At 38.1% G+C, this 20,402-nt stretch overlaps 1 protein-coding gene across 1 annotated transcript in view; it reads left to right on the plus strand.

Moving 5' to 3' along the window:
* Positions 1-4,855: 4,855 nt before the first annotated feature.
* Positions 4,856-20,402, plus strand: part of LOC113546929 (uncharacterized) — a 36,088-nt gene continuing 20,541 nt past the window's right edge. Inside the window, 3 exon segments of the mRNA XM_053239149.1 lie at positions 4,856-4,938; positions 5,045-5,331; positions 15,758-15,768. Coding sequence (XP_053095124.1) covers positions 4,899-4,938; positions 5,045-5,331; positions 15,758-15,768 — 338 coding nt within the window. The 5' untranslated portion in view covers positions 4,856-4,898.

A 20,402-nucleotide genomic window follows, 5' to 3' on the forward strand; every position in this document is an offset into this window, starting at 1 on the left:
TGGAAGTTGGTAAAGATGTTTCTGTCAAGGAAAAGCAGGTCTGTTCTTTTATAAAACCACATAATCTCCATAAGATGAATCTCCACCTCATTTAAATATGCTTTAAATATGTTCTCCTCCCATCATCAGCAGATAAGCAAATACAAGCGTCAGGGCTGGATATCACTCTATTTATGTGATGTGATGGTCTCTGTTAAACTGTGGAGAACAGAGAAGATCCCAGTACAAACAACACGCAACATGTTCTCTACATCTCTACTGCTTCTGCTGGTAGCTGCTTCCTGTGAGTGCTTTATCAAATTCATTCATTTACTACAATAACAATAAATGTGCAGCAGACATTGTGTGAGATATCACCATGTGTTTTCCTCCACAGATGTGCATGGTTATGAACTGATTCAGCCTGCTTCCATCACAGCCAGGCCAGAGTCTCTCCATTCCCTGCAAGGTTTCATATTCAGTTACGAGTTCTGCTACATCTTGGATCCGACAACCTGCAGGAAAAGCTCTGGAGTGGATTGGAATCATCAGTAGTGGTGGGAGTACATATTACAGTGACAAACTGAAAAACAAAACAAGTTCAGCATCTCCAGAGACACTGCTACTAACACTAACAATTTGAGGACAGAATCTGCAAACTGAAGACACAGCTGTGTATTACTGCGCAAGAAACTCACAGTGACACAGAATAGTGGATTCCCCTTACAAAAACTTTGAGACATGTTAGAGACATCCTCTCAATGCAACTAATAAACCATCTCATTCAAACTTTTACTTTCTTTCACTGAAATGAATTTGTAATAGTTTCTGTCACTTTTAAACAGACAAACAGTATTTTTCCAGAATTGCGTCATTGAATTTTTTAATCCCTTCATTTTACTGAAATTTTAACCAATAGCTGGAATTAATTAATGTTTATTCAGTGGATTCAGGAATAATACAGCATGTTTCCAGCAGTGTGTTGTGTTTAACACACAGTCTGTTCTCATAGTTTGAGGTGCAATATTTAAAACAGCTGAAGGAGGCAGCAGAGCTCAACAAATAAAGTACAAAAAAAAGAATTCACAAACTGCATTCTCATGAGACTCATTCAGTATCACTTATTATCAAACACAAATCTGGATTTTGTCTTTTTGTTTCTTTAAACAGACGCTTTCACTGTTTGCATAAACTATTATTTATTATTTGTGTTTAACTCAGGATATGTAACATTTTGAAAATTAAAATAAATGAAGTTCTAATTAGGAACAAAAATACAGAATAAAATATACATATGCACATCAAGACTGTTGAAGGCTTTCAGTCAGTGGTTATTGAACACATACACTATCAAGACTAGTGAAAATGAATCATTGCCTTGTTGCTTTGGAGTGTCACTCTGATGAATGTATGTCTTTGTAGGAGACTATTCTCACTAGAAACAGTATAAAGAGCTATTAGAGAAAGACTGTTCTGAAGATGCTTTGTAAGTGTCTATTCTTCCTTTGAGTGATTGACAATAAATTAAGGTTGCTCATATGGGTTCATCACTTCATCAGTATGGAGGAGAATCCACAGCACAGGTTGAACAAATTAAAACACTACAAGGACAGAAACTGAAGACACAGTTGTGTATTATCTTTATTATGTAAAATGCAGGTTGTCATGTTACTGAGAATCCTCACACCACAGAAGGATGCTTCTGTCGTGTGAGGATTCTCAGTAACATGACAAGATGCCCTTTACAATGCTGTTAAATTGCAAAAAAAAATTAATGAATAAAACATGAGAATTAATAAATAAAAATAGATTTTCCTGCTCTTGATGAATACAAATTGCTGGTATATTGCTGTGTATGTTTCATGATATAATTTCTAACCTGAAAACACTTTATAGTACATAAATTTACCCATTAACAACTGCATAAAGCTTCATATTAGTTCAAACATAAACTCAAACAGGGTTGATAGATATACAGTATCTAAAAATAGACATTATGCAATGTTCCAAATTATGTACATATTTAAAATTTACTGATTAGACATGTTTGAAAGATGGGGCGGTTTACTCACATAGAAGAAGCCATCAAATGTACCCTAAGATAAGGAGTGTGTCTATGCAAAAGTCCTTCCCTGTTATATATTTAAGCAATGAAGACCGAGAGCTTTTACTTATTTTGATTCAACACACACCATGATCTCTACATCCCTACTGCTGCTGCTGCTGCTGGCAGCCGTACACTGTAAGCGTTTTTCCATTTGACATATAATCCAGTTTTGGTTACTTATAGCTTTTTGCTTTTACAACATTAAAAGAACTTTTCTTTAACAGGTGTTCACTGTGTTGAGTCAGTGATTTGTGACCTGCATTATTTCTGGAACTACATTCAGTTTCTGTTGGATAACCTGGATTAGACACACAGCTGAAAAAATGACAGTTTCTAAAATGTTTGTGGTGTTCAACGATTATCAGTGATCAGAAAACTTCATGTTCTTCTGGGTGTTACAGTGACACACAGTGATGTACTAAAAGAACATGATATCTAATGAGTAAAGAGCAGTTATGGACTTGACAGCGTGAAACACAGTTGGAGTCTTACAGTAAACTTTTTCTCTTCATGGCTATTCCTCTGGGAATCGTTTTATGTCTCTAGTGGGCGTGCCATGCAAACCAAATCCTGTGTTTGAACCATTTATGCTGATATACATTCAGCTCAACAACAGACCAGCAGTTTGTGTTCAGTTACAGCAACAATAATCATTTTAATTCTGTGAGATGGGACTAGGCAGAGTTTTAAGTTACTTTGCTCTAGCAAAGTTCATTCAATGATTATTATTTTTTATTATTTATTTTTTATTTATTATTTATTAATATTTTAAGTGTTATTATTTATTTCATAATTTAAAAAAAAACTTTTCTTTCTGTCTTTTTTTTTTTTTTACTTTAACATCTATCTTTCTGTATTCTTGTATTTCAGATTCCTGCAGTCAGACACTGATTGAGTCTGATTCGGTGATCATTAAACCTGATCAATCTCATAAACTGACCTGCACAGCATCTGGATTTGACTTTAGTAGACATTACATGGCTCGTATCAGACAGGCGTCTGGAAAAGGGCTGGAATTTGTTGCAACTATCGAGTATGATAGTGATAGGAAGTATTACTCCAGTGCAGTTAATGGCCGCTTCTCCATCTCCAGATACAACAGTAAGATGCAGGTGTATCTGCACATGAACAGAGTGAGGACAGAAGACACTGCAGTGTATTACAGCGCTAGAGAAGCACAGGGACACAGGAGGTTGCAGAGCTGTACACAAACCCCTTCATAATATGGGAGCATATCTTTTTTTTTTTTTTTTCATCCTAGTCACTTCAGAACATATTTATAAGGAAAACCTTTTTTCCCCAATATTTAAAGTAGAAAGACACTCCACATGTCAGCTTTCTCTAAAATATTAAACAAAAAGCATTTGTAATATTAGTAAGGAATAAAACACTTGGAGGCGTGCTGAAAATAATCAACAACAGGGTGGTGTTATGAAGCTTTGCTGAGTTCATCGTACCACTCTGAAGTTCATTATGTTCCTCTAACTGTAAGAGGACGCGCTACACCGCCGGCAGTCAGCAGAGGGCGGCAGCGGCGCACAGTGAGAGCGGCCATGTGGGAGAACTCAGTTACCCAGAATTCTCCAGCCTGATTAACCTGGATTGCCTGCAGCTGCCAGGCAGGTTACTTAAGGCCAGCCTTGAACACAGCCCTTTGTCGCACCTTTGTAGAGGGGTGACTGGTATGGTATGTCAGGGCTTTGCTTGAGGAAAAGGAAAAAGAAACAGAAGAAAGGGCTAAAAAAGAATTACTGAAAAGAAAAGCAGAAAGAAAATGGAGGAATGAAGGGACAAGAGAGATTTAAGGCATGGCCAAGAAAAGAGAATGAAACTAAGACAAAGATATAAGGCACAATTGAAAAGTGCACAAAACACACCCTGACCCTTCCCTAAACCTTCATCTTATCTATATATAAACGCTGCTTGCCCATTTTTCTTAAAACATCATTTTGCCAATTTATTCTTTCTTCACAAAGGACACTGAATAAATATTCAGATCAAATTTAATTCAATTATTTGTTCATTTGTTCCTTTAAGAACTTGAAAATGTTTGGAGAAATGCTGTACTGTAGAAAGACTGCCATAATAACTGTTGTTAAATACATAAGCCATACTGCATGCAAATCTCCCCAACCTCAGACAGATACAAATACACAGGCACAGCTGTACACCTCGGTGGGAGGGCTGTACAAAATAAAAAAAAAAAAATTACCCTCAGTAAAAATGCAAGAATGATCAAATTGACAAATACATTAGAATGCCAAAAACTTAAACTCTCCTTCACCAAAACACACAGTGAAACATATGTAAAGACTGTAAAGGGCAACACTGCAATATATTATATACACACCTTACATTTTTACAATGTGATTTGTGCTTAATGTGAAGATCACTTTTATATTTTGTCCCTTTAAAATAAGGATCAATTATTAAATTGACAAGTTTCACTAAACTTCACTTTCTAAAAATAATATAGTCCAGTCATTGTTGCATATAGTTTGGACGTTCTGCTGAAGCAATACGAGTTTGACCTAATATTAAGTCACGTGCATGCGTCACTTTTTATCCACTCCAAAACCTAATAATTAAAATATTTTCCACGACATTAAAAGAAGCACACACCACTTGACACATCAACATCAATTAGAACATCCTCAGCTTGTGGTTGAGGATTTATTACATCCATAGTGGTCATGGACACTCCTTATTCAAATAAAGTCTGGTATAAACAGCATGTTCATGGCTGGTCTGGTTATCAGTGTGCTCTAACACTTCCATACACTTTAAAACTGTTTGCAGACGAACTTTGAGAATGATTTTAGGATACTGTATTTTATTTGTGCTAATTTCATGTACGTTTCAGAGGTTTTCACACGATCCTAACAAGGAAAATTAAATATCTTCTCAGTGTTTGGCTCTGAGCATCATAACATTTATTCATAATCTCTCTTTTTTCAGATTCTTATGGACAGTCCCTGACCTCCTCTGCTTCTGTGGTGAAGAGACCTGGAGAGTCAGTCACTCTGTCCTGTACCGTGTCTGGACTCTCGCTTAGCTGGTTGCACTGGATCCGTCAGAAACCAGGACAAGGGCTGGAGTGGATCGGGCGCATTGACAGTGGCACTGGCACTATATTCTCTCAGTCTCTGCAGGGCCAGTTCTCCATTACTAAAGACACCAATAAAAACATGCTGTACCTAGAAGTGAAGAGTCTGAAAGCTGAAGACACGGCTGTTTATTACTGTGCACGAGACTCACACTGACACAACAGACTCCAGAGCTGTACAAAAACTTGCACAAGCACGTCCTCATGAGCTGTAAATATTCCCTCAGTAGGAAACTGCACCACAAACATTTATTATAAACACCACATTAACAGGGACTTGAATGCGAACCCGAAGGTGAACCTGAAGGTTGTGGGTTCGAGTCTCAGATCCGGCAGGGATTGTAGGTGGGGGGAGTGAATGACCAGCGCTCTCTCCCACCCTCAATACCACGACTGAGGTGAGACCCTTGAGCAAGGCACCGAACCCCCAACTTGCTCCCCGGGCGCCGCAGCGAAAAAAAAAAAAAAAGGCTGCCCCCTGCTCCGGGTGTGTGTTCACGGTGTGTGTGTGTTCACTACTGTGTATGTGCAATAAAAAAAAAGAATTTGGGTTAAATGCAGACCACAAATTCCGAATATGGGTCACCATACTTGGCCACAAGTCACTTCACTTTCAGTAAATATGTATCAAGAGAGGCTGCTTATATATGCTATAACATGAATGGTAACAGGAACTGGTTTTGTGGATTGTAACTATTACATGATGTGGCATTAGATGTGGCATTAGAGTAATAAGGCACCTAAGGATGTGCTGTTGGAGGAAAATACCAATAACCAACAGCATGACCAATACTGCATGCAAATCTCCACACCTCGCACAGATAAATAGACAGAGTTTTTCATATAACTGCCTTGTTATGCAAATTCCTCATTCCACCCATTCTCCACATGAAATGTTTTATGCAGTGGGTTAAATGCTTCCACATCTTAATTTTAATAATAATCACTAGCTGAAGATGTTAACTATGATTGAACTACATTTGTCTTTTTCAGAAGTCAAATGTTACATTATCATTATAAAATTGATTTTCATACTTATCATAGCAAGCATAATCAACTAAAATTTGTAAAGCATCTACAAAACATGAATCAGTGACGTTACCTTTTAATTAATAACCTTTTGCCGATTAGTTTATCGATATAAATGAGAATTTGAGGTGGTTATGCTTTGCTTCGTCAGTCTCTGAATGTCTTTAGCTAGTCTCTGGTCTGATGAGCTGCCTTTTACTAAATTTATATAAATGCATGTGTGATTGGACAAACTGCAACAGAGGATCTACCAAAGAAGCCACGATAGACATATGAAAAGAAAGCGACTCAAATCATTAACTATCAATACGGTCTGCTTAAATGTACATCCATGCTGCCAATGTTTGTTCACACTGGCAATTCCCTTGTACAGTATTCTACTCCATTCCATGCGCTCTACAAATGCTGGCTTCTTTGTACAGCTCACTTGCTGGGTTTAGCTTGTTGGGTCAGGTAGCTGGGTTCCCGTGACCCAAATTTGGGTTGACAATGGGGAAACCTCCAGCATGCTGGGTTGGGTATGCGGACCTGAAAGATTCATTTTCTGGAATTTTCTCCACTTCGTCTATCGAGACAGAACAACAGCCAGAAAAAGTCTGAAGTAAAATAAATCAGGTGCAGCTGTAAGAACGTTTTTATTCACATATAACTTAATTTTTAAATTTAGTTGAATCTTTTGAAATTACATTAACATTGTCAAACTTTTAACGTATAGGTAATGTTAGCCAAAAATGTACACCGGCTAACGTTATCTGAGGGGAAAAATGTTATATAGTAGCTCTAAATTAGATTACTTGGTGTAAATTTACATTTGATATTAATTTAGGGCTGTTATATAACTAGTAAAGCTACTTCTAGCTAGTTAAATGACCTCGTGTTTTCTGTCTAACATTAGCTCGCTAGCACTGGAGTCGCGTTAATGCTAATCCTGCGTTTGACATTCGTTAGCCTTCTGACAAAAAGTACGCTTGCTAACGTTATATGAGGGGAAAATATTGATGTTTGCATTTTACATACTTAATATCAAACCGCCTGATTTAGGGCTGCTATATGAATTGTCACTTCTGGCTAGTTAAAATTATCGTGTTTTCTTTTTGTATCTGGTTAGTTTCTTTGTAGAGTTGAATTAATGCTAATTCTGCGTCTGATATTCGTCACTTATGTGAGATAAAATGTACACTGATATAAGACGCTTTCACGCTACGTGTTTTTTGTAGAGAAAAACACCCCGAAGCTTCCTTTATGCTGATAAAAAGCTCATGTAACCACATTTTAGCCATAACAATTAAATTGGTGAGGCAATGTAGACCAAAAAGAAAGAAAAAACCCTCAACATGCTGAAGCTGTTTTGTTATCCAGATTATAGGCTACATTTTAAAAGAAAGAAAAAAGCCTGTCTAATGAATGGGTTTGTCAGTTACCACACACTGGAGATACATAACTGAACCTTGTAAAGTTCTAGACAGCTTTGTAGGTTTAAAAAAAATACATACTGAAGTAACAAAAAGTGTAGGCTTGAGAATAATACCACCCCAGCAACATGTTCAGTAGCTTTCATTCTGCGAGTACAGACCTTTTACTGATATCAAGTTCACAGTACATCACTGTTAAGTAGTCACATAGTGTAATGAATTAAAGGACTTCTGTACCTTGATGGGTGGGTTATCATGCAAATGTTGCACCGATTTACTTTTAAATGCCTGGAAGAGAAGCTGCTTCATCACCCAGATCCATGTCAAATCCACTGCATCTCTCAGTCCAGAACTGCCAGTCCATCTCTTCTGTCTTATCCCACTATCAGACCTGCTTCTTGTTTCTTTCGTCTGTTGTTCTCTCTCTCCTCTGTGAGCTAATAGTGCTCATGTCACGAGTACAGCATGATGTAGGTGTAACGATTCCACAAACACGTCATCTGCACAAACTACAGTTACATTTCAGCCTTTATTGATTTGTTCAGCACTAATTTAAGCAGTATTCATTCATTTATAACTTTATACAATTTGTTTTATCAACCATTATTATTACTGTTTTAAATGGATTTAAATTATAACATTTCCAACCAAAAAATGTTAAATATTTTAGGTGGTTCAAATAACTGTATGAAGGCAAAATTAAACATTCTTAATTTTCCAAAAGTGCATCCATATTTAAACTTTCCTCACCTGAATTCCGTGCAGGCCAGAAGTGAATTTGTTCCGGTGGTTTTTGTCCAGCAGTATATCGTGGTGATAACTACGACCACGCTGATTCGCACAGGCACAAAAACCTCCAGTCACGAGCAGTTTCACCTCGGGGGGCAAAATTCACATGAACTACTGTAAGCCTGCTAAATGTTTAAGAGGCTAATTCCCAAGTCCTCTAACTGTACACATGGCTCACTACGTACTGTGTAGAAAGCATGTTCATATCTGATCATGTAGAGCACTAATACAGGGAGCATCAGCCCTTAGGGGAAAAACGCGTTTCACATGTGAAAAACAAAGTAAAGTTCATTTCAACACGTTATACTGTAAACTAAACACTCGTGTCAATTCATGAGAATAATATGAGATCACGAGAAAATGAAAAATAAAATCCCAGAAGTGCAAAATCAAAACTGTGAAAATAAATGAATGGGGTTCGTCACATGCGCAAAAATAAAAACCCATCCTTTACATGTGATTAAAACTGTGAAACTCATAATGTGCAGTGTCTATAATCCCCGAGTGAACCATGTGATTATTTACATGTGAAGTTCGTGTGTTTTTTCTGTAAGAGAAACGTTACCGGTGTATTGGTGTTTGTGCGTTTGGTGTATTTCTAAGATCTAATGATGAAAAGGTATTCATCAAATAAATGTCGGTCAGTAATTGTTTTAGCGTGTGTCTGCCCGATTTAAAGGTTTTTACACGTCCCAGTACAGAAGGAACTTTGACACACAGCGACAGATAAATGCAAGAATTTAAAAGTCCAAACAGACTGAAAATGTCGAGAAGAATTATTTAATATCACAAAATAAAGTGTAGCCCGTTCAGAGGCTTTTTGTCGAATTGCTGTGCTGAGCCCTGTGGATTTAAGGTATTTGTTATAGTATGAATCACTGTGCAATATAGTGGCGCACAGTGATAACAACCATGACAAAATCTTCTTTGCCATAGAAGCCTCATGCAGTACATGGGTTTTGCTAATGTATTGCAATAGATGGAAAAAGTAACAAATATAAAAGAAAAACACTTAAATAATTCAAATAAGTATGTAGCAGGCCACAGCTTGTGCATCTGGCATTAGAAGAATTAATTTAAAGCCACAGTTAAAGTTTTTGTGTTTTTGTAGTGAGGTGCATCACTGTGTATGGGGGGGTGGCAGCACAGTGTTTTAAGCCATTACAAAAACCTGCTGCTGAGGGACTAATAAAATAAGTTTGAAATCATAGAAAGACAGATGCCACAAACACATTTTGAGCAAAAAAAAAAATCCCTCAAAATAGACTGTTTAAAAAATATAAAAATAATAAATATGCTGTTCAAAATTAGAAGTATTTGGGCAATTAACATGATTGTGGTCGTCACAGGTAATCCATGTGGTTACTCTGCTAGTGTATCAAATTGAAGGTAACTGTCTACATAAATTACCTTTGCACCACCTGGTTAAAAGTAATTGCAAAAATGGCTAAGAAGAGAGAACAAAGTTTAGAGAAAAGGTCTACCATAATCTGTTTGCACAGAGGAGGCCATTCTATTCAGCAAAACTTGTAAAAATGTTCAAAGATGAAGGAAATACAATGAAAATACAATGCACAGGCAGGGTACAACATCTCCCACCCCACCCCCAAAAAAAAACACCAGCAGACTGGGCAGGAGAAATGTGAGTAAAATCAAGAAAACAGGCAAGAAACAGTAGCTAGGATTGTTTCAGACATCAATGAGAATTATCAGATACAGCTAGAGCACAAACTATTCAAAACTAGATCAATGCGCATGAGTGCGGGAGAGTAATGTGACGGAAATCATTCATCAGTCTCGAGAGAGAGAAATTTGCAAGGAATATGCACAGAAAGGCAGCAGCTTCTGTCTTATCTTCAGATGAATCCACATTTAACTTGCATGGATCTGATGGTAGTGTTTGAGTGGTGAAAACCAGGAGAAGAATTCCAACCAAACTGCCCTGAGGTGGAAATGTCAGTCTGGGGCTGTTTTCCCTACAGTGGTGTAGGTGTGCTTGTGTTCACTGTTAGCATCATGAACACAAAAGTGTACAGAGGTATTTTAATGCAAACTTACAGAAATCAAAAAAAAAAAATATTCAGGATAATGATCCAAAGCATAGCAGCTACCTAACTTCTTTCCCTTAATGTATTAGTTAGGGTTCCCTTAACTAATACATTAAATAACTAATACATGAAAAAAATTTTTTTAAAAAGTTAACCAAATTAGTTCTCATGCTAATCATTTTCTTTCCCCTCATACAAGTGTTTTTTAAAAAAAAAAAAGGTAAACTTTTGGCATTGAAGTAGTTTGCTCAGTTAACATCTGGAAGTTGTTTCTGTAATGGAGTGCATCACTGTGCTGGCTGGGGCACAGTGTTTTATGCCATTACAAAAACCTATAGATCTATGGAAAGCAAATGAATCGTGTTTCAAGTCTCATGTTTGGTATTTGAAATGCTTGTAATATTTTAAAAGGAAAAGAACAATACAGCAATCTTGAAGATCGGCAACATAACTTTGACAATTGGTAAACTGCATAAACTGGGTTGAGAATAACTTAGTCACCGAATAAAGCATAGTCTGTTCTGAGGCTTTTTATCGAGTTTGTGTTTGAACACTGGGTATTTAAGGTATTTGTTATGGTATGCATCACTGCAATATAGCAGTACGCAGTGATAACAACCATGACAAAATCCTCATTAGGAGATTTTTTGATAGAAGCCTCATGCAGCACAACTCCCATCATACTGCAAATTGGTAGACAATTTTTACTAATAAGCAGACTCTAACCAAAAGTAGTATTAATTTATAGATCAACACAGTAAAAATGTCACTAGCTCAAGTCTACAAAAATATTGTTCTAATTTGTTTTAATTCCTTCAGAAATATCAAATCCCTTCAGATATATTAAAACATTGCCATTTGGTTTGATTTTAAATAATTAAATGAAAGGCAATAAAATCTACAATAAAAACAGGCAGCATAGCTTAAAAAGAGAAGGTTTGTCAGATAAATTTATAGCTTCCAAAGAATTTTCCAAATAAAAGTAATTATGGAGAACATAAGTAAAGAAATGGCAAAAACTTGTTGGTAAAATGGTCAGTTAACTGTATGGGTTATTTATGTAATACTAGGAGCCTGCCGGAAATTCAGAACTCTGTAATCCATGATGCAGGTGTTTCCTGATGAAGCCTTTAAGCCACTTGCACTAAGCACCAACTGGAAAGTACCATGAAGTATAAAGAAACTGTGCCCTCACGTTAAGGTCACAATTCCAAGAATAGTAACTTTTGTTGTTGACCAGGCATAAAGGAGGCAAATACAAAAAAGGAGGACATGAAGACATCACAGACCTCGAATTTAGGGGGCCGTGAACCCACTAGGAGAGTTTTTTTGTTTGTTTGTTATACCAGACACATAATTGTCTGTATATTTAAATATGGTTTTGTTACTTGTTAAGATAACTTAACTTATATACACACTATATGGCCAAAACTATATTTAGATATAATCACACTGGGGTTTTTTTTTGTTTGTTTGTTGAATATCATACTCCAAAACCATGGGCATTAATTTGGATGTAGTCCTCCCTTCACTGCTATAAAAGCCTCCACTCTTCTCGCAATTTTGGAATATGGCTATGCAGATTTGTGCTCATTGAAGGGAAATCTTAAAGCTACAGCATAAAGACATTGTAGACAAGTGTGCTTTCAACTTTGTGGCAACAGTTTGTGGTTACTGAGAGGAATATAATAAGGACTATCCATGATTAAGATTTTAACTACTATCTGACTTTCTCTAACCTTAAATAAGTAACATTGATGTTGGAGAACAGGGAAGTTTTCGTTTGATTTGAGTTGAGCTTTAAACCTCTTTGACAGTGTCTAGCAGCAGCCTGGCAGAGAAACAATGGGACACTGCAGGCTGGGTAAAAGATCCTCTGTTTGGATAGATGTTCTTTTCTTGTCCTAGTGTCAATCCCAGCTTCCTTCCTGCTGCTGTGCTTATTAGAATCTTTGTTTCTGCCCAGTGTCAGTTAAAGTGTCTGTTCAGAGGCTATGCTTCTGCGCATAAATTGTCAGTCTCTAAAATAACAATTTTTAAAATAAAGTAAAAACCCAGTGGATGTCCGCAGACATTTCTAGTTGAATAAAGATTTTACAAAATCCACATGAAGGAAGTGATGCCTTAAAAACTGACCATGTGTAATTAGATGATCGACTAGGAGAGTTTCTATTCGATCCTAAGGTTTGCGCATGAGGCCTGTCCTCTCAGATTCAGATCTCAGGTTTTCAAAGAAGGAGATTGAGATCACACCCAATACTTTTGCTATCCATTTTTGTCTGAATTTAGATATTGGTTTTGGTCCACCTATGGCCAAGTCTTATAAACAACCCTGGAGTACTAGCCGCAAAATCGCCCCAGGTATCAGTGTTCTTCCTTGTATGAATGTCTTTTATCACCATCATTCCAGAATGTGTAAGTCAAATCTGGCCACCACACATGATTCCAAATGTAGTTTTACTGATAAGAATACTTGTAATGAATACAATGACAATGAAAACAATGAATCCTGCCACAGCATCTCAATGGAGATGAAGGTATGAACATTGATTTGGCCATTTCGACACCTTGATTTCTTTCTTCTTTAGCCATTCAGATGTCAATTTGCTGGTGTGCTTGGGATCATTGTCCTGCTGCATGACCCAATTTCGGCCCAGCTTAAGCTGCTGGACAGATGGCCTCACATATTTGTCTCACGAATATGCTGGTATAAAGTGGAGTTCATCATTGTCTCAATGACTGCAAGTTTCCCAGGTCCTCTGGCTGCAAAAAAAGCCCAAATCACCCCTCCACCACCATGCTTGACAGTGAGTATGAGGCGTTTGGTTTTTGCCAAACATGTCTCTCTTCGTTTTGACCAAATGTCTCCACCTTGGACTCATCAGTCCAAAGCATATTGTTCCAGAAGGTTTTTTTTTTTTTTTTCAGATGCAATTTTGCAAACCTAAATTGTGCTAGCATGTTCTCTTTGGCTTTTTCCTAACCACCGTTTTTTAGTCTTTCTGATTGGAGTCATGAAGATAAATATTTAATCTGCCTACAGAGGTCTGTAGGTGCCAGGATGTAGCTCTTGGGTGTTTCTTTATATCTCTGAGCATTAAACAGTCTGACGTTGGAATGAATTTACTGGGATGCCCAGTCCTCGGAAGATTGGCAACTGTGTAGAAGGATTTCCATAATATGTATCACTGTAGAACGGTGAATTTTAAATTGTTTGGAGATGGCCTTATAACCCTTCCCAGATTGAGCAGCAACAATTGCTTGTCGGAGGTCTCGTAGGTGACTGATGTCCTTTGTTCTTGGCATGATGCAGAAACACAGCTGAGTGCTCCAGAACACCATACTGCCAAAAGTTCTGCTTTTATAGTCACACTTCTTGATTGTATGTATGTGATTATATACACACCGATCATTTTTTGATTGTGGAATTGGACTGGGGAATTTGGAGGTCAAGTTCCTCAAACTATTCCGTAACAATTTTTGCAGTGTCGAGTTCTGATGCTCACGTGCCCACTGTAGGACAGGGGTCAGCATGGGCACTCTGGACACCCCATGCGCAACAAGCTTTGATGCACTGTGTGTTCTGACACCCTTCTATCGTAGCCGGCATTAACTTTTTCAGCAATCTGTGTAGTAGGGATTCAATTCTATGGGATTCAACCAGATGGGCTAGCCTTCGCTCTCCACACGCGTCAATGAGCCTTGGGCGCCCATGATCCTGTTGCTGGTTCACTGGTTGTGCTTTCTTGGACCACTTTTGGTAGATACTAAAAATGGAAATGCTTTGACCCAGTCATCTAGCCATCACAATTTGGCCCATGTCAAAGTCGCTCAGATCCTTATGCTTGCTCATTTTTCCTGCTTCCAACACATCAACCTCAAGAACTGTTCACTTGCTGCCTAATATATCCCAACTCCTTAACAGGTGCCATTGTAATGAGAGAATCAGTTATTCACTTTTCTTGTCAGTGGTTTTAATGTTATGGCTGATTGGTGTTTGTGTGTGTGTGTATTCATTGTCATGAACACAATTTTGTTGGGTGAGTGTAATGTTTGCTCCATTAACATATGGGAGTTGTTTTTGTAACAGATTGTTACACAGATTGTAATGTTTAATATTTGAGAGAATCTGTAGAATTTTAGACCAAAAGATATTCTGGGGAGTTCTCACATGATGCATACCCATAATTAAAAAAAATTATATCACAATCTTTCATAAATTAATACAGCGGATCTTTTGAATGGTGAAAGAACACAGAGTATTTCAGCAGTGTTGAGGGTGGTTACAGATAATTTAATGCAACAGAAAATTATTTCATGGAGTTTATTGATATGTCACAGAAGACTTAATATTGGCATTTTTGCGTTTTGTAAAATAAAAATACTTTGTTTTCTTTTTGTCCTTTCTCTCAAGAATTACTGAATATTATGAACACAATTTGTCATTATTTTATTATATTATATTTGTTATTATATTTTCCATGAGCAACAACATGTTAGATGGAATCTTACCGCAGAATACTAAGATTCATTTATATTCTGGACCAATAAAGGCAAACATTTAAAATAATGACAAAAATATGATGCTAAAGTGGTGAGCTAGCTGTGGGTTATTTATAATATTAAGGAGTGTCCTGGAAACTTGAGACTCTGTTCTTCATGATGCAGGTGTTTCCTGATGAAGCCTATGGGCACCAAGGACCATAAATTATAGACAGAGTGCAGGCAGAACTATTACCACCCTTACTTTATGGCCATGATGTCATGCATACACTCCTATGCATGAAGGGAGAGGAAAAACACCATTAATTGGGAAAAACAGGGATATAAACAATAGCTACAGCCATGGTCAGACACAGAACAAAGAACTGGGTTAGAAATGGACACAAAGTCAGGGACTGGATTTTAGTTTAACTTTTCCACACACTGTTGCCCAACCTTGGGTTGCATCTGCAAGGCTGGAATGCTAGAAACAAAGCCTGGTTACAGACATCTGAGTCTGGTGCTATGTCACAAATGAGCAATTCAGATGTGATTTGTAGCAAAAAAAAAACACCTTGAAGTGGTATAAGAGAGAAACAGTAAGAGGAACTAGACTGAGTAATACCGGAAAGCAGGATTTTGATAGAGTTGTAGATAAAAGGCAAACAGCACTACCTATGACTGACTTGGGCAGAAACACAGACTGTCACTGCCTCTGATGTAAAAACAGATTATTTCTCACACTGGGGAGAAACAGAGATGGGGCAGTGATGAGAGGCTGAGATTCTCTGTTGTGAAAACAGAGGCTGGAATGAAGTTGGGACAAGAGCAGTGCCTGCACCTTGTGATTAATCTAAATCATTAAAAACAAATTGGAGTATCTGTTTCATAACAGATATTTTAGATGAGTCAGGTCAGATACTTTCATACTTGAGCACTTCATACATAGTCCTTTCCTATGAAGTATAAAGAATGTAGTAATGCAAATAGTCTAATCCCTGCAATTTTATACAATTTCATTACAGTTATTTTAACAGTCTAGGTTATGCCTCAAGTTATTTTGGAACAAGTTACAAGAATTGCATCTAAAAAATTTTATTAGATTGTGGCACGGGTGTCAATATATGCTGTGAATGTAGGTTTTGTATAACTTGTTTACTTTCCTTATTTCTTGATGTTGGCATTTATTTTTCAAATTGTATCATATGTTCTTTACTTTCATTTCTTTTCTTTCTTCTTTGCATCTTTTCTGTCGAAGAAGAGGAAGTATGAATTGGCTGTACCATTTTTATCATTTACCAGTCATAGGTAACCTATATCATGTATTACACTAAGCATATACAGTGGGGCAAAAAAGTATTTAGTCAGCCACCAATTGTGCAAGTTGTCCCACTTAAAAAGATGAGAGAGGCCTGTAATTTTCATCATAGGTACACTTCAACTATGAGAGACAGAATGGGGGGAAAGAATCCAGGAAATCGCATTGTAGGATTTTTAATGAATTAATTGGTAAATTCCTCAGTAAAATAAGTATTTGGTCACCTACAAACAAGCAAGATTTCTGGCTTTCACAGACCTGTAACTTCTTCTTTAAGAGGCTCCTCTGTCCTCCACTCGTTACCTGTTTTAATGGCACCTGTTTGAACTCGTTATCAGTATAAAAGACACCTGTCCACAACCTCAAACAGTCACACTCCAAACTCCACTATGGTCAAGACCAAAGAGCTGTCAAAGGACACCAGAAACAAAATTGTAGACCTGCACCAGGCTGGGAAGACTGAATCTGCAATAGGTAAGCAGCTTGGTGTGAAGAAATCAACTGTGGGAGCAATTATTAGAAAATGGAAGACATACAAGACCACTGATAATCTCCCTCGATCTGGGGCTCCACGCAAGATCTCACCCCGTGGGGTCAAAATGATCACAAGAACGGTGAGCAAAAATCCCAGAACCACACGGGGGGGACCTAGTGAATGACCTGCAGAGAGCTGGGACCAAAGTAACAAAGGCTACCATCAGTAACACAGTACACCGCCAGGGACTCCAATCCTGCAGTGCCAGACGTGTCCCCCTGCTTAAGCCAGTACATGTCCAGGCCCGTCTGAAGTTTGCTAGAGAGCATTTGGATGATCCAGAAGAGGATTGGGAGAATGTCATATGGTCAGATGAAACCAAAATAGAACTTTTTGGTAAAAACTCAACTTGGCATGTTTGGAGGAGAAAGAATGCTGAGTTGCATCCAAAGAACACCATACCTGCTGTGAAGCATGGGGGTGGAAACATCATGCTTTGGGGCTGTTTTTCTGCAAAGGGACCAGGACGACTGATCCGTGTAAAGGAAAGAATGAATGGGGCCATGTATCGTGAGATTTTGAGTGAAAACCTCCTTCCATCAGCAAGGGCACTGAAGATGAAACGTGGATGGATCTTTCAGCATGACAATGATCCCAAACACACCGCCCGGGCAACAAAGGAGTGGCTTCGTAAGAAGCATTTCAAGGTCCTGGAGTGGCCTAGCCAGTCTCCAGATCTCAACCCCATAGAAAATCTTTGGAGGGAGTTGAAAGTCCATGTTGCCCAGCGACAGCCCCAAAACATCACTGCTCTAGTGAAGATCTGCATGGAGGAATGGGCCAAAATACCAGCAACAGTGTGTGAAAACCTTGTGAAGATTTAGAGAAAACGTTTGACCTCTGTCATTGCCAACAAAGGGTATATAACAAAGTACTGAGATGAACTTTTGTTATTGACCAAATACTTATTTTCCACCATAATTTGTAAATAAATTCTTTAAAAATCAGACAATGTGATTTCCTGGATTCTTTCCCCCATTCTGTCTCTCATAGCTGAAGTGTACCTATGATGAAAATTACAGGCCTCTCTCATCTTTTTAAGTGGGAGAACTTGCACAATTGGTGGCTGACTAAATACTTTTTTGCCCCACTGTATTTGTTCTGTTAAATTTTGTGTCAGTTAGCTATGTTAGTCATGCTAGCTAAGCCGCCAGCCTTAGAGGTTTTTTGTTAGCTAAATAAGGCAATCGCTAAATACTGCAGCATCAGAAAGGAAGATCCTTGAACAAGGAAGCACTGTTAAAACAACACTTTTTTTTTTTTTTTTTTTATTAGCAACTTGCATTTAAACCACACAGAGGCTCACAGGTATGCAAAATATTGCTTGCTACAGAAACATAGTGACACAACATAGGCCCCTCCTCAAGGGTCAGCTGTCCTAGTAACCCAACAACCCAAAATGCAACACAACACAACTAGGCCTCGGAGTCCTGTACTGAGCCCTAAGTGGGTTCCTGGGGCTGATGCGGAGAAAGCTAATCTTGGTGCACCACTACAGTCCTCTGCCCTGTTCACCACTGAGTCTGCTCACCACTACACAAGGCCCCTGTGTATTGCTCTCTGAAGCTTGATACAGTTTTTCTTGCATTGCTGTGGGGGGTAATCCAACCTCTGCCCCTTCTGCAACAAATTCTGCATCTTCCCCTTGCACCTGGTGAAGATCCTCTATGCTGAAGCCTTGAACATTCTTGTCGCTCTGTGCGGTCTCTGCTGCTGTGCATCTCTCCTTTTGTTCTTGCTTAGACTCCAACCTTTCACAAGGTGCAGAAAGCTGGATTGAAGTGCTTTTTAGCATCTGGCCTCCAGAGTTACCTGGCCTTTCCATAGCATTGTGTGTATCATAGACACAATGTTTAAATAATCTAGACAGAGTGTTTGGGGGATCCCTCATGCAGTACCTTGTGGACTTGTTTGCCTGACGGCCATTCCTGCTACATTATCTTCATCCTTCTGCTGCTCTTCGACTTGCAAAGCCGCAAAAAACATAGATGCCACCATGTTCATCTTGTTAGCAATAAGCTAGACAGCTAATTTGGATGAATGATGTACATTTTCCTCCTCAAACAGCGAACAGTATACAGTCACGGTTTTAGATATTACATGCGAATTTGTCTGTATGCTGTTTGATCTAAAGCTAATAGTTGTATACACAGCATACCTCATTTAAAGGTAAGAAGTGCTACTTTGTACATTCCTGATGCTGTGCCCAGCCATGATGATTGACGTCACTCTGGGAAGACTGGGAAGGAGCTGGCAGTTGGGACTACCCCAAGTTGATGAGTAGGAATTTCAGGTTGAGGGGGGGGCATTTCCTTTGGCTTTTTACTGGTTGGAGGCAGGGAATATCCACGCATATCCACAACAGCAAAATCTGCATGTATTAGGACAACTTCCAAAGGCTGCATAGGCACCGATTCAGAGCACAAACAAACTTAAGTTCAAGCCGCATTCCTCTCATGCTTGCGATGAACTGAAACGAATCAAAGTATGACACCACATCTGGGCAGAAAAATATAGTATTGCTTCCTGTTGATTGCACATATCTTTTTTAAATGTGTAAACTGACTTTAAAAATAGCATTCTTGAAACACATGGAATCACGCACACTCTTGTGAAATCTCCCCCTTCCCTCTCTGATCTTTGTAATCTAAATGTAACCTTTGCATTCGATCTCACTCTGTGCACAGTCACTCTATCCGTGATCTCCATTTATGTCGAGGAAAAATATGACCCAAACTCCATAGGTATTCCCATTAACTTTTCTGCGTGTGATATTCCAGTAATGACTATTATTATTACTGTTAAAATGTGAACTTATTAATTATTATTCATAGTTGTATATTAATCAATTAATTATAGATGATTAATATTAGTTAAATAATTCAACAATAAAAGTGAAATGGAGTACAGTAAAAGTTTGGTGGGAAAAAAAATACCTGTTGGACTTGCAGGTACAGATGTTGGTGTTTACACTAATGCTCAGAAGTATTAACCAACGTGGAGTACTTCGACTACTGGGGAAAAGGGACACAAGTGACTGTGACCTCAGGTAAGTGTTGTAGTTTGTTGTTCCATTGTGATTGAGACTTATTTTTATTCATAAACAAATACCGTACAATTTTACCGAACAAATTTGAAACACATTGAAGCACGTGAACTGTAAGAAAGGGCAAGGCTGCTTAAGCATTCTACAAAAGTGAGAGAAAAAATAGTGACCGCTCTGCGAAAACAGCCCATTGAGGAGATTTTGTACAGAGGATCGGCCAATATATTCACTGTGATTACTACTTTGACTACTGGGGAAAAGGAACTTCAGTGACCGTGACTTCAGGTAGGACTACACTTATTAGACAGGTTTAATATAACCTTAAAATTACACAATTTTAGAAAATATACCTGGTATGCTCGAAGCACTTTTGTTTCCCATATTTGTACGGGTAGTGCCGTAAACTTTATCACTGTGACGGTGCTTTTGATTACTGGGGAAAGGGAACGACGGTGACTGTGACTTCAGGTAGGAAAATAAAGCCAAACCTCTTTTGATTAGCCTTCTCTAAAACAAACAATAATAGAAAAAACTGAAACAATTTAAGCCTG

Source organism: Pangasianodon hypophthalmus, chromosome 13 (genome assembly GCF_027358585.1).
Source record: "Pangasianodon hypophthalmus isolate fPanHyp1 chromosome 13, fPanHyp1.pri, whole genome shotgun sequence".
Taxonomy (NCBI): Eukaryota; Metazoa; Chordata; class Actinopteri; order Siluriformes; family Pangasiidae; genus Pangasianodon; species Pangasianodon hypophthalmus.